Source organism: Rousettus aegyptiacus, unplaced genomic scaffold, assembly GCF_014176215.1.
Source record: "Rousettus aegyptiacus isolate mRouAeg1 unplaced genomic scaffold, mRouAeg1.p scaffold_m13_p_13, whole genome shotgun sequence".
Classification (NCBI taxonomy): Eukaryota; Metazoa; Chordata; class Mammalia; order Chiroptera; family Pteropodidae; genus Rousettus; species Rousettus aegyptiacus.
Genome location: NW_023416288.1, coordinates 63,057,257 through 63,071,936, shown reverse-complemented (window position 1 = coordinate 63,071,936; position 14,680 = coordinate 63,057,257). Strand labels below are relative to the sequence as shown.

At 46.4% G+C, this 14,680-nt stretch overlaps 1 protein-coding gene, 1 non-coding gene and 1 pseudogene across 2 annotated transcripts; 2 read left to right on the top strand and 1 right to left on the bottom strand.

Annotated features, from left to right (window-relative positions):
• Nucleotides 1-217: 217 nt before the first annotated feature.
• Nucleotides 218-3,985, bottom strand: OPN1SW (opsin 1, short wave sensitive). The gene is given in 6 exon segments (XM_016148657.2): nucleotides 218-1,113; nucleotides 2,107-2,346; nucleotides 2,713-2,746; nucleotides 2,748-2,855; nucleotides 3,162-3,330; nucleotides 3,634-3,985. Coding segments are annotated over 6 exon segments (1,023 nt in total). The 3' UTR covers nucleotides 218-993.
• A 6,943-nt stretch (nucleotides 3,986-10,928) lies between these two features.
• TRNAP-AGG lies at nucleotides 10,929-11,000 on the top strand. The gene has a single exon. It is a non-coding gene; the product is annotated as a tRNA-Pro (tRNA).
• A 492-nt stretch (nucleotides 11,001-11,492) lies between these two features.
• LOC118611123 lies at nucleotides 11,493-11,611 on the top strand (annotated as a pseudogene).
• The last annotated feature ends 3,069 nt before the right edge of the window (nucleotides 11,612-14,680 follow it).

Here is a 14,680-nt window from a genome sequence, read left to right as displayed (position 1 = left end):
AATAATTATGGGTGCTGCAAAATGTCACAAAAAAAAGAGCTCTCTTCGAAGGTGTACCATAACCCCTCCCCAACCCAGGAAAGTTGCAGTTACTCTTTTCTTCCTTGAAATCTAAACATCCTCATCACAGCTATAACCCTTCCCTCTTCCCATAGGCCACATAACCGCCCATCTCAATTATCTGATACTAAACACACGCCACTCCTTAATGTACACGCAACATTTATCTTGATTTTTATTTCAAAAAGCCTCTTTCTTTTTCAGGGAGTAAAGACGGAGAGTAAAAAGTATAATGTAAAACAGGTTTTTGAACACTTCGGTGTCTATAAATGCTATGAAGATGTGCAATTTAATTTTGAGAACATGAAGGGAATTAAACTGTTAAGTAAATACACAGCTTAAGAAAGATACACATGTTTACCAACGGAGGGGTGGGGAGAGGAACACCTGGAATAATCGGTGCCGGCTCGGGGCCTGTGGACATGGCTGCCCCCGCCGAAGCTATAGCAACTGTTGGGAGAGAACATAAAGAAATTCTTTTAAACTCATATTTAGGGCCTACTAAAGGTTTTATTTGTTTTCATATCTCTCCTATTTCTAAGGTGTTTTCTTAAGTTCATTCGAATTCATAACATCCCCGGCTGGGGAGGGGGGAAATGTTACTGAAAGGAAAATACTTGTTATTCATAACTGACAACTCAGCCATGCCCCTTGATAGTACCTGGTGTGTACAGATGGGTTCTCCAAGTGCTGTGAGTAGTGCCACTTAGAAGTGGAAACTGATCACTGTTGAAATGGGTTTTGGGGTGTTCAGGTGGACCCAGCTGGAACAATAGCTTTCTAGGTAGGAAGGGAATAATAAGAAAATAGAAAGTTGACTCCCCAAATTGCCATCACTCCCCTTCCCACTTGTTTCCTGTGTTGTTAGCAGAGAAAGTAGAAATTTCCTTAAATGTAAAATTCTAGTTGCTGCAAATAGGCCAGTATGGCATCTTAGTTGGGGCCAACTTGGTTGGAAGAGAGAGTAGAAACTTCGGTTCTCTGGGGGCTGGACATGTCAGACTCCTCCGTCATGGGCTTCCTACACACCATCTCCATGACACAAGCCTGGAACTGGAGGGAGAGGGTAGAGTTGGAGATGGCCCCTTAGCAGACCCCAGTACAAAGGAGGTAACATCAGGAAGTGTGGGGGGGAAAGATCTATTGTATCGCCAAAGCCTCGAACAATGCCTTATACCCAGGATCTCCTCAGGTGGTTTTGAGTTTTATCCTCCCAGTCTTGAGAGTTCGCTGGATTCCAGTCTAGGGCTTCCCCTGGTCTACCATAATAATCCCTACACGTTCTGGCTAACTTGGAGGCTGCACTGTTGGGAAACCTCACAAACATAGACTGCCTCATAGGAGCACTGTCACAAGCAGCCTCGGAGTGGGCCCGCCTGCCCGCCCACCCCCAGGCCGGGAAGGTGCTCCCAGTGCGGAAAGGACCGTCAGGAGATTTCACACTCCTTTCAACTCCATCTCTGGGGTTGAAGAAACAAAAGAACTTACTAATTCTCAAAGCAGAGTGTTGGCCCTACATGGCAGGAACTCTCCTAGACGCATCTGAGTTGGGGGTTATTTTTAGCTCAGAGTCAGGCTTTGGGATAGGAGGCCACCTGGTACCTCCAGATGAGAAGCTGTTTCAGAGATTTATGCATGTGTTGTGGTTTCTGTGCTTCACATATGCCCCTGCAGGCTGGAAGTTGGAGCGGAAAGGATTAAGAACTCTTGAATTGGAAGGACGAGATGTAGGGGAACTATTGATCTGTCAGTTTTTTAACAAAACCCAAAACCTTTTCATTTGTCATTCTGCCCTTTGAAGCAACTCGATTTTTGCGGCTCAAGTTCTGTCTTCCCTGAGTTCTGTTACCTGTCTCAATGACCACCACACCGTCCTCCCTGTTGCTTACCAAGGACTTCCTAGCCTACCAAGGATCTCTTGGGCTTCCCTTGTTCACCCCTAACCCTTTAAGTAGAGTCCAAAGTGCTTTGAGTTATAAAAATGTCACTTTTGAGAAGAATCGGGTCTTAAGGACTAGGGTCTCACAGGAATGTAAATAGCTTTACCTGCTCATTCATGAAGCAGTTAGATGATGAATTGCAGACACAAGCGCTTTTGGAGAAGAAGGCAGGAATGGCGACAAGCCTTAAGTCCAGCCCGTGGTTACGGTTGTTGACCATATACATGGCCAGGGCAGCATAGGGCACATAACAGAGACAAAAGGATCCCACCATCACCGCCACCATGCGGCTCACCTCCCTCTCAGCCTTCTGGGTTGAAGCTGACTCCTGCTGCTGGGCCGCAACCTGGGCAGAGCACAGAGGAAACACCACATGCTCCTCCTGGCCCTCAACTCAGATCCCTGGATGCTTTTCTACTAGGGGGGCATCTGCGCCCATTGCCTCTCTTCTGTCCCAGTTCCTGGTCTTGGCTCTCTGGCCTGTGACATTGGAAGGGACCATCCGCATCTCTTGACACCCATTTTTGAGCAGGAATGACCACCTTAATCATCCCATTTCATCATTTCTGCCCCCACTTCCTTCATTGCTTTTAGATATCCCCTCTACCTGGCTGTGGCATTTCCAGAGGTCTTATGTTCTAGGACACACACTCTTCCCTTTCACCTAGAGCCCCCCTGCCCCTTACCCCAGACCCTCACGAAAGCTACGCACAGCTCTGAGGGCCCCCAGAAGCTGAGAATAGGAGGGACAGAGGCACAATGAAGCAGAAGACGAAGAGGAACTCGCTGCAGTATTTGGTGCCCACAGTGTACCAGTCGGGGCCACAGGAACACTGCAGGCCCTTGGGGATGAACCTGTAAGGGATGAAGCACTCTCCCACTGGACAAGCGCCTGCTCACTGTGGGGCTCACCACGAGGATTAGTGGACTGTGTTTGCCACTTGGAACCCAGAGGATGCAGGGAGGGTTTTTTGTCCGCCAGAAGGTATAGCAGTTCCAAGTACACAGTAAATTTTAGCATTTGTCTCCCACAGCCCTTTCCCTCATCTACCAGGTATTTAAAAAGTAGGGGTCAAAGGCTCAAAGGTTAATACTCAACTCCTTATACCCACACCAACCTGAGCTCCTAGCTAAGTCAGCATTACTGCCCTCTGCTCTCACCGGCTCCAGCCAAAGAAGGGTGGGATGGAGACTCCAATACCAATAGTCCAGGTGGCCAGGACCGCATTCAGTGCGTGCTTGGAGCTGAAGCGGAAATTGCCGAAGGGCTTACAGATGACAGTGTAGCGCTCCAAGGCCAGGAAGGCCAGTGACCAGCCTGTTACCAGACCTATGATGAAATGTGGGGGTAGCGGTACACAACCCACCCAGCCTGGCAGGCGGAGTGGAATACAGACAGGGCGGGGCAAGCTTGGGGGCACAGGGTTGAACTAATAATGACGGTTGGAGTAGAGTTTAGATTTGGCTGGTCAAACTTCTAGTCTGGACTACTTTGTACCCCAGTACCGAAAGAGCACCAAACTTCTTTTCCCCAGACCCCTCCTTAGGGACCCGCTCTAACCTAACAGCCTGGTCCCTGGTTGCAATCCCAGCACAGTGTCCTTTGCCTCCCCCCTCCCCCCTTCTGCAGTACCTGCTGCAGAGCCCAGGAAGGCCTCCAAAGCACAGACATGGCGGCCAAAGCCGAAGTATCCCTGGCAGCTGATGATGAAGACGGTGAAGACAGAGAAGATGCAGAAGAGGAAGCCCCCCAGGGACACATTAACCATAATATAATTGAGTAGCTGCCGCAACTTTCTGTAGCGCAGTGTGGCCACAAGCACTGTGGCATTAAGTGGCGTCCCTACAAAGAAGACAAAGCCCATGAAGGCTGCCTGGAGGTGGAAGGCCCAGACAGGGGCGACATGGTACTGAGGCCCATCCCACGGCCCCACCGAGACGTTCTTGAACAGATAAAACTCTTCCTCCCCTGACATCTCGCTCATGGACGTCCCCACTCCTTGTGAGCTCTCTTATAGATTATCCACCCCCCACAACTCCCCCCACCCCACCAAGAAACCCTCCTCCAAAGCCACTTTGGGGCTACCTGAATGATCAGGGCTGATGCTAAGCTTCCTAAGGACAAAGTTTGGGATTAGAGATCCCTAAACCTCCACCTAAACCTCCCTTTGCGGCCCCCAAGCCAATTGTGTGTTCTTCGGAGGATAAAAGGTTGGGTTCAGAGAATCTGGACATGCAACAGTGGGTGCTGGAATGAAAGAGTCAGGTCCCCGGGGCCTGGGAGATGCTCACCCATATTAAATAAAGACGCTTCCACTATTTTTTTTTTTTTATTTCCTCTTTGAATGGAACTCTCAAGGGCTCCCATCTGCTTGGCTTCTGGCACCACTCCGTCCGCCCCTTTGTGGAAGGTGCCCCTTAGTCTCCCTCTCCGGAGATCGTCGTGGGCTCTCGGCCAGCCTGGGAAGCAGCCCCAGACTACAGGAAGGGACAGGAAATGGGGAGTGCTCTGGGAGCATCTTAGTAAACAGCCTTCACGGAAGAGTACAGGGCGACTTGGCAATGCCTAGCGGTCCAGGGCATCCCAGGCTGCCTCTGTTTCTTCATGCTGAGTCTGCCCAGAAAGTGTGCCTTTCCTGCTCAGACCTCCCCGAGCCAGGACGAAGTCGGTTTGCTCACTGTCCCCCTCACACCGTGTTCACGCCTGTCCCTGCCCTTCGCTCAGCAGTGCCCAAGCTGCCACAGTCTTCCTCCTGCCAGACCTGACAGCCTGACTTGCCAAGGCCCCTTTCGTGAAGACCGCCCCAGAGATGCCAGCTCTGCTGTAAGCTCCACCTGCACTTACTCTCAGCACTGCGCTTCACCCGTATGACTTCCTTCCCCACCTCAGTTGTCTATAAATATGTAGGTAAAAGTGACACATTTTAAATATAGATAAAAGTGAAGTAATGGCCCAGTAACGGCAGTGTAATACGTATCAAATGAATCCTCCTATAGGTAAAAATTATAAACTCTGAACAAAATATGAAAAATAACTACTCGAAAGCACTAAGAAGTACCCCCAAAGCACACAGAAACTGAAAGGACTCAACCCTTAAATGAAAGGGACCATTTACATTTAAATGGGTTTTTTCCTGAGGGCGTGCCTCAGTCTAAATGACAAGGGACAGCTGGAACTCAAGAATACCTCAGCCTTTATTGGCTTGAAGAGTCAGAGGACAGAGTCTGGGACTCCAGAGCAGCTGAAAATTGAAGGCGGGCTTCCTGGGAGGAAGGAGGGGGCCTCAGAAGGGGAAGCCTTCAAATCTGTATATAAACTCCCCTCAAATCCTCAGCTGGCAGCTGAGCTATTCAGGGAGGAATCTCCAGCGAGCCCGGCAGAAGGCAAGAGCTGGAGGTCTGAAAGCTGAGCAGAAATTTGGGCTGCTACCCACTGAGGCAGAGAAAGAGTTTAATTCCCACCAAGTTAAAGAAGCTGGGCAAACACTTCTGGCTTTCTGTTTGAAACACTCCCAAAAGACCACATCTTAGGACTAATGTGTGTATCCCTTGAATCCTGAGCTAGAAAGTCTAGATAGAGACTTGTCAGCCATTTCTCCACACACACACACACACACATACGCAATGCACGCACCCCACGCACAGGTAAGATTACTGGTGGAACCTAGCTAAGGGTCCAGGAATCACACAGCCACTTGGCTTCTGCTAATCGCCTGAGTCAGCACATTCTGTGTCCTGGACAGGCCTTTAGGGCCAGGACCGGAGGCCACTCCTGCAGCCAATTTTTTTTTTTTTTAATCTTTTTTCCCCTCTTTAATTCCCCCTCCCACACCCCACTTCCACCCTTGACCTATGGATGGTGCTGTTTCCGCTTACGAACTGGATTTCTGAAGGTGGGGTGTCTCCTCCCACATGTTCGCTGTGTGCGCCCGCGGCCTGGTGTCCCTAGGGTCTGGCACCCCTGACACACTCGGGAGGGGGCCTGGCACACTCGGGAGGGGGCCTGGCACACTCGGGAGGGGGCCTGGCACACTCGGGAGGGGGCCTGGCGCACCTCAGGTGTGGTCCATGGCTCCACCTGGGGCACGAACCCAGGACCTTCTGCGTGTAAAGCAGAAGTGCTAATCACTACACTATGGAGCCGCCCCTGAAGGTAACGTTTAAAGTGCCTATTCCTGGACAGGGCACAAGGCCACAACTTATCTTGAGCTGAGTGGAGTAAGTCAGCCTTAGCCATCTGCAGCGCTCTGCTGAGGTGCAAATGGTTCTGACAGGAGCCTACGAGGGCAGCCCCTGCGTTTGGGCTCCTATCCCAACCATGTGGGTAAAAGACACCCAGGCCTTCTTACTCCACTAGCTAGGCTGGGGGGCTACATCTTTGACCTCTGTCCCAACACCTTCCAGATGGTTCCTTCTCCCCTTATTCCATCCACATCACTTCAGAAGCAGGGGCAATGGGCCTGAGTTAGGGGTGATCCAGCTCCAGCTAAGAGGGGGCAGATGTCCCCTGGAGGGCTAGGCCAAAAAGAGCCTTACGCCAAGCATAGAGTCTCACTGGCACCTAAGCAAGGGACAAAAAATTTCCAGTCACTGAAACCATGGAGTAAGGGAGGAAAACATGGGGGTAAAGGAGGAGGGAATGGTATAAAAACAGGAGACATTTTAAGTACATTTAATATATACGGTGCCCTTTTCTGATTTAAAGTCACTTTATTAATTTAGGAACATAATACAGTAAGGCTTTAGAGAAGATCATGTTAGGTGTATTTAGACCAGGGTTTCTCAACATCGGCACTATTGACATAGCGGGTCAGACGATTTTTCGTTGGCAGTGTGTGTGTGTAGGGGACTGTAGGATGCCTTGTGCCTTATAGGATGCTCAACAGCATCTCTGGCCTTTACTCACTAGATGCCAGCAGCAGCAGCACCACCGCAGTCATGATAACCAAAAATGTCTCCAGACACCAAAGTCCCCTGAGAGGCAGAATCGCCCCCTGCTCCCCTCGCCTCTAGTTGAGAACCATTGATTTAGATTTAAACTTACAAATGCCCAGACTGAATGGAAAAGTCAAGAGAAAACAGCCAAGAGGAACAATTTTCTCACTGCCCAGAAAAAAAGACAAGTCCTAGAAAAAGGATACTTTCTAAAGAGTGTCAGGATTTTTCCCTCCTATTTTCTAGGAGTTTATTCGGTTAGGCCCCCATCTTTTCCAGAAATAGGTTAAAGAAGGCTTGCAGAACTGTAGGGGGCACAACAGGAAATCACGTAGCAAACTCAGGAGCAAAAGAAGAAGAAGGATAGTAGAGAGTTTAAGAGTTGGGAACAAAATTGAAACGACCGCCCTGTGAGGCCGCTACGTGTGGACCACATATTTGTGCTTTCTAATCATTTACATAACTCAGTGTCCAGAAAGCATCAGCTAATCATTTACATAACTCAGTGTCCAGAAAGCATCAGGTTCATGGGATTCTGGCAAACTTAAATAATGCCTCCCCAGGGACTTCACAAAGGAAACATTGATATTATATAATAAACAATGTCCTCAACAACTTTCCCGAGTAGACACAACCAGTTTCACAAGATTGGGTCTACTACTGTTAGTCCCCAATAGGCACTCAATACAGTTTGGCACTGGACATGAACCAGAACCATCAGGATGAGAGCTCTGCTGGGCTGCTCTGATCCAGTGGACATTTCCGCTCTCTGGAGACTTGAAATGCATTTGCCCCTGTTGTCTCTAATCATTGCTTCTCTCTACTTAGTTTCTTTTGATATAATTTAATTTCTGTTTTTGAGTGGCCCAGAGGTCAAATTCTTTAAGTACAAATGAACATACAGTAAAAAATAAGTTTCTTTCCCAGCCATGCAATTCTCCTCTCCAGAGGCAGCCAGTGTTCACTTTTTGCTGTGTTTTTGATGTGTCTGTGTTATGTGCCGTTGAGTCACCCCTGACTCCTGAAAGAGTGATGTCCACCATGTCCTCAGCAGCCCTGCTCAGCTCCTGTAGATTCACGCCTATGGCTTCTTTTCCGGAGTCAATCCATCTCCTGTTTGGTCCTCCTCTTTTCCTGCTGCCTTTTATTTTTCCCAGCATTACCGCCTTTTCCAAAGAACCCTGCCTTTTCATGATGCACCCAAAGTAGGACAGCTTCAGCGTTGTCATTTTTGCCTCCAGCGATGCTTCGGGCTTAATTTGCTCTAGAACACCACTTTCTGGCGGTCCAGGGTATCCATAGAGCCCTCCTCCAACACCATATTTCAAATGAATCCATTTTTTTTCCCTATCAACCTTCTTCACTGTGCAACTTTCACATCCAGACATAGTAATTGGGAATACAAGGTGTGCATGACCTTAGCCTTGGTCTCTAATGACACAAATTTGCTCTTGATGATCTTTCCTAATTCTTCCATTGCTGCCTTTCCGAGTCTCAGCCCTCTCTTGATTTCTTGGCTGTAGTCTCCATTTGAATTGATGACTGAATGAAGGTAAGCAAAATCTTTAACAATTTCAATCTCTTCATTGTCTATGTTATTGAGTTCTGACAGCGAGCTTGAGCTAGTATGCTATGACAATGCTATCTGCTAAATACTGGCCCGTAAGGCTCTCTGTGTAAGAGATGTGATAAGGGAAAGGTCGATATGCTCTTGTGAAAATGAAAAATCATCCAAAGAGTTGCCTAGAAGCCACCATCATGCCTGGGAGGAAAGTCTCAGAAGCAGACCCATAATTCTCTCCAGGGGATTTCATCTGTGGCTTTTTAAACACAAAGACAAGTGAGTCATTGCAGGCCTGAAGGCCCCCCGCCTAGCGGAAGGCCCCAGTGATTTTAGCCTGGGAAAAAAATGCACGGTAGGTGCCAATGGATGTCCACTCCTCTCCCCTGGTGCCCACCATCCTGGGGACATTTGGAACGGGTGTGGGGAGGAGAGTATGGCTAATGCAATAGCAGAGGAGGGATTACTGGTATTTAGTGAGGAAGACTCTGCTCCACAGGGGCCACACAAAGAAGAATAACCCCGCCTCAAATTCCAACAGCACCTCCAGAGTGAAGCACTGGCTGGGACCCAAACCCAGCCTCAGCCCTGAAACATTCTCGGCAAAATCCCCCTAGGAGCCCTCACTGGGAGCAACCTCACTCCCGGGCGTACCCACCAAGAGGAACAATTTAGGGAATGTCTGCTGAGGTAATGGAATGACGCTTTGAGTGTGCTTTTATTTATAAGCCAGTTTAAAGCTGAGGAACAGCTACCCAAAAAAGACTCTCTGGCTTTACAAGAGATGAGCTGTTGCCTTTCTCTCTGGCCATGATTAGTTAGCAGAGCCAAGTGTCCGATCCAGCTACTCTTGGGTGGGGATAATGAAATTTTATCCCCTGGGTGCAAAGGAATGCTGGCCAATCCATTCTCTAAAGTACAAGCCACTCTGCTCGCCTATCCAAGAGAGGGATCGCTTCATTCAGAAGTCTGCTGAAAGGGATGGAGGGAAGGAGGGTTTCTTCAGGCTTATGGTTTTTACTTCAAGCCAAGCGATGAGGATTCGCCTGAATATCTGTGGCACTAGTGATGTTTTGTGCACACTCCTGACTCTCTTTCAAGCATTTATTCATTCATTCCACAGACTTTTGCTAAGTGGCGTCCACAACAACAGTTGTGCTGTGAGGATGAAATGAGATTCATCTGGTGAAGTGCTTACACAAGGCCCCGCACACAGAAATCTTTGAACATCGTCTGTATCGTCAGCAGGACTGCCAAGTGCTGGACACAGTGCAGGACCCAACGGTCAATAAAACAGGCCTCTGCCCTCTTGAAACTCCCAGTCTCACAGAGAGCGTTTCTCCTGGAAGCAAGTGAGGGCCCCTGGGGTATGTGACGCAGTGGAAGCATGAAAGAGAGAGCCTGGCCGGCCCATGGGTCTCCTACAAGGCCCCAGTTTCTGAGGCATGACCTCCCCCTCGGCCCCCCATCATTCCCACCCAGGCCACTCTTAGCTTGTTAGCAGGTTTTCCCCTGCAACCTCCCTGGGCAGGTGGAGGAGCACGGGCTGCGGGTGGCGGGAGGGAGGGAGGGTGGGTATTTACAGGATTTGTTCCCATCTCTGGTTTTCTAGAAATCTTGGTAGCAGTGTGCACTGCATTTAAAACAGGCTTTGCAGTCAGATAAAAATCCTTCTTATAAGCTGAATTTAGTTAAGTTTCCTTTCTTTACAATGGGGATGACACCCATCTCACAAGGTTTTTTATAAGGTTAATTAAGCTCTGTAAAGCACAGAACACAGTGCCCAGCCCATAGTAAGCATTATGTGGCAGCTTTCCTATTGTGTATTCCTCCTCCCACCCTGCCATCGCATTGCCATCATAATAACCCCTTTTCCTTGTATAGCATTTTACAGTTTGCAGAGCGCTTTCACAGACATTGTCTCTGGAGATCCTCGAATTACCCTGTCAGGCAGACAAGGCAGGTATTACTTCCCCAATTGACAGATGAAGAAACTGAGTAACTTAGCAAATGTCACCTAGTGAAGGTGATCTGGGACAGCTGGCTAAGTCCACACCTAGGAGGTCGATGGGTTTGGAGGATTTTTTCTGGTGGCGTGATCCTGATGAGGTAAGAAAGAAGCATGGTTCTCCACTGAGTGCAGGAGATGTCAGACGGCTTCCGCTGGAGCCTGGCTTCTTCTCCGCCCCTACCCAGCAGCACCCCCAGAAACTCCAGGGTAGCCCTAGGGGCCAAACTGGCTGGTTATGAGAAGGAAGGAGCCCTGCCTGGAGCTGAGGAGGAGCAGAAGAGAGCCCAGGGGCGAGGCCTGGGGAGTGCAGCAGGCCTGGGCTGGGAGCCAGTAAGGAAAGAGAGGCTGCATGTGGAAACCACAAACTACGGCTGAAGCTGATGTGGCAGGAAGGCACATACAGTAAAAGCATGCTATAACTGGCTCGTTGGTCTAGGGGTATGATTCTCGCTTAGGGTGCGAGAGGTCCCGGGTTCAAATCCCGGACGAGCCCTGCGTTTTGCTGGATTTTTCTTCTGTCCCCTGATACACATTTTCCCTGTCTGCCCTTTCTAGAGTAGAAGAAAAGAGGTGGCCTAGTAGTGAGTAAATAAAGGACTCCGAGGACAAAATACCAGTCAGTCAGTCTCCCCATTAGCCCGTGGCCTGTATATAACCCCTTACTTCCACTAAGGCCAAACAAAGTAGGAGGAAGAGACTGGCATAGCATCAGGAGCCAAACCCAAGAAACTTAGCGCTAACGGTTGCATTGTGGTAGGCACAAAGGCCTCTCAGAGGGACTCAGATGAACAGCAGTGATCAGGAGGTCAAGAAAAGACAAGCTCTCCACATGTGAAACCAATGCTATGAAATGCACTATATTTGAAGTCTGAAAGCTGGGATTAAAGTTATAATTCTGAGTCTCAGCTTTTCTCTTGGTAAAATGGGAACAGTAATACGTATTTCTCAGAGTTGTTGAACGATTAAGTCAGAAACTGTATGTGAAGTCTACGGCCATGCTAGCCTGAACATGCTTGATCTCGTCTGATCTCGGAAGGCAAGCAGGGTCAGGCATGGTTAGTACTTGAATGGGAGGCCACCTAGGAATACCAGGTGCTGTAGGTGTTAAAAACAGCAACAACTATATGTGAAAGCCCTTTGTAAACCAAAATGCACCTCACAGACATAGGGATTGTTAGGAATAATACTAAAGACAGAGACTCTAGAGGGGAACTCCTGGCAACATGGCAGACTGAATTAATGTAGCTAGCTGTCTCCTCACCCGGCGCCTCGTAAAACACACAGAGAGATATACCACATTAACAAATCGAAAGATAAAAACCACATGATCCTATCAACAGATGCAAAAAAAAAAGCATTTGACAAAATACAGCAAGTGGGAATAGAGGGAACATACCTCAGCATAATTAAGGCCACATATGACGAACCTACAGCTAACATCGTACTCAATGGGGAAAGGCTAAGAGCATCTTCCTTAAGTTCAGGAACGAGACAAGGATGCCTAGTTTCACCACTCTTCTTCAACATTGTATTGGAAGTGTTAGCCACAGCAATAAGGCAAGAAAGAGAAATAAAAGGCATCCAAATCGGAAAAAAAGAAGTAAAACTCTCGTTATTTGCTGATGACATGATACTATATATAGAGAACCCTAAAGATTCCACCAAAAAACTTTTAGAATTGATCAATGAAATCAGTAAAATAGCAGGTTACAAAATAAATATTCAGAAGTTAGTGGCATTTTAATACACCAATGATAAACTTTCATCTAAAACAATGAAATACCTGGGCTTAACCAAGAAGGTAGAAGGCCTGTTTTCAGAAAATTATGTCATTGAAAAAAGAATTGCAGAAGATACAAATAAAGGGAAGTATATACCCTATTCATGGGTAGGAAGAATCGACATTGTTAAAATGGCCATACTACCCAAAGCAATCTATAAATTCAATGCAATCCCTATCAAAATACCAATGGCATTTTTCAGAGAGCTAGAACAAGTAATTCTAAAACTTACACGGAGCCATAAAGAACCCCGAATAGCCAAGGCAATCTTGAGAAAGAACAAAGTTGGAAGTATCACACTACCTGATATCAAACTATACTACAAGTCTATAATAATCAAAACAGCATGGTACTGGCATAAAAACAGATACATTTATCAATGGAACAGAATAGAGAATCCAGAAATAAATCCACACCTATACACTCACTTAATATATGACGAAGGAGGTAAGAATATACAATGGGGGTAAAGACAGTCTCTTCAATAAATGGCGTTGGGAAAATTGGACAGATAAATGCAAAAAAAAAAAAAGAGGGGAGGGGAGTTGGGGGGCTGGGAGAATAGGGTGAAGGGTTAAAGAAGTAAAAATTAGTAGTTGATAGTTGGGCATGAGGATGGGGAGCATGGCAGAGGGAATGTAGTTAGCACTAATATGATGGCTAAGTGGAGGGTCAGGGGAGGGAGAGAGCAATTGGGGGGATTGTTTTATGAACAATATAGATGTCTAACCAATGTACTGTACACTTGAAACTAAATAAATAAATTGATTTTAAAAAGCACACAGAAAAATGTTGCATAAAATACAGTTAAAAAATATGATGCCCCAGGTGGAGCCACAGACCGTATCCTGGGTGTGCCAGGTCCTCTGAGTGCACCGAGGGTGCCAGGCCCCGGGTGCACACTGTGAGCATGTGGGAGGAGATGCCCCGCCTTCAGAGAAACAGTTCTTAAGGGGAAATGGCAACATCCATAGGTCAGGGGTGGAAGTGGCGGGTCTTGGGGGAAGAATTAAAGAGAGGAAAATAAAAATATATGGACAATTGCAAAATTTATTTTAATAAAAGTAAAAGAAATTCCCAGATATCAGAATCAAAGAAGGAATACAAAGCCAAATAAAAAAATAAGAGAAGGCTACCACAGTGGCCCATAGTGAGCTTCAGACACATATATATGCCCAGGGACCTAGAGCTGTACTTTAATGCCTCCGGTTATATGTGGCTTCAGCCCACAAGAGGCAAGAAGCTGGATCTATAGCACCCAAATAAGGCTCAAAGCATCAGAGGTCTACTTTGTCTATGGAAAGTAGACTAAACACAACACATACCAGTTCAGGGAAACAAAGAACAGGAAAAGTAATACCAGTCAACCCTGAAAGATTGAAGTCCCAAGTCTGAGCAAATGCTTGTACTGCATCTGGATTTATGATATATGCATGATGCTAATACTCAGGCAGAGAAAGTAAGTATAAACCTGGCTTAGGACCCTTGAAATCCCTAGGATTATCACATCACACAGCCCCCATAGAAGCAAGAAATAGCTTTATAAGAATGTTTTCATACCAAGAGCATATGGGATTCTCGCTAAACAAACAAAAAGAAAACAAAACAACAAAACAGATACGCAAACAAAAAAAACACCTGCTGAAGAAGCGCTCACAATAAAATATTATAAACCAGACAAGGAAATAATCTACCATACGGAAGAGTCAGCATACACAGCAAACAGGAGAATTAATACTCCAAGAAGTGTGCATAATAGAACAACATGAAAAATACTGTATAATAAGTATACTTAAAAACATTAAAGATTAAAGACAAGAAAAGTAACCATAATATAAACCACAATAAAATATTGTACTATGAAAAAAAGCAGCTTATTGAGGGTGAAAGATAAAACATTAAGAAATGAAAGACATACCATTGAAATTAAAAACTCAATGATGCATTAAACAGTAGACTAGAGCCTGCTGAAAAGAGAATTAGTGACTTGGAAGATAAAGTTAATGAAATCATTTGAAATATGGGCGGAAAGGGAAAAGTGATGAAATAGAAAATATGAAAGAATAATTTAAAAACACGAGGGAGAGATATATTCATATATATGGCCTATCACACCATATATATATATATGTATGCATATATATATGTATGTGTGTGTGTATATATATATATATGTACATATGTGTGTATATGTAATGAGAATTCCTGAAAGAGAGAGAATGAGAGAATGAGGCAAATGTAATAGATAATGGTTGAGAATTTTTCAAGATAGAAGAAAGACACAGTCTTCAGGTTGAAGAGTCCTGAGCTTAGAAACACATTGTGGTGAAACTGCAGAATCCTGAAGAGAAAGAGAAAAATCTTAAAAGTAACCAGAAAAAAACAGTCTTTT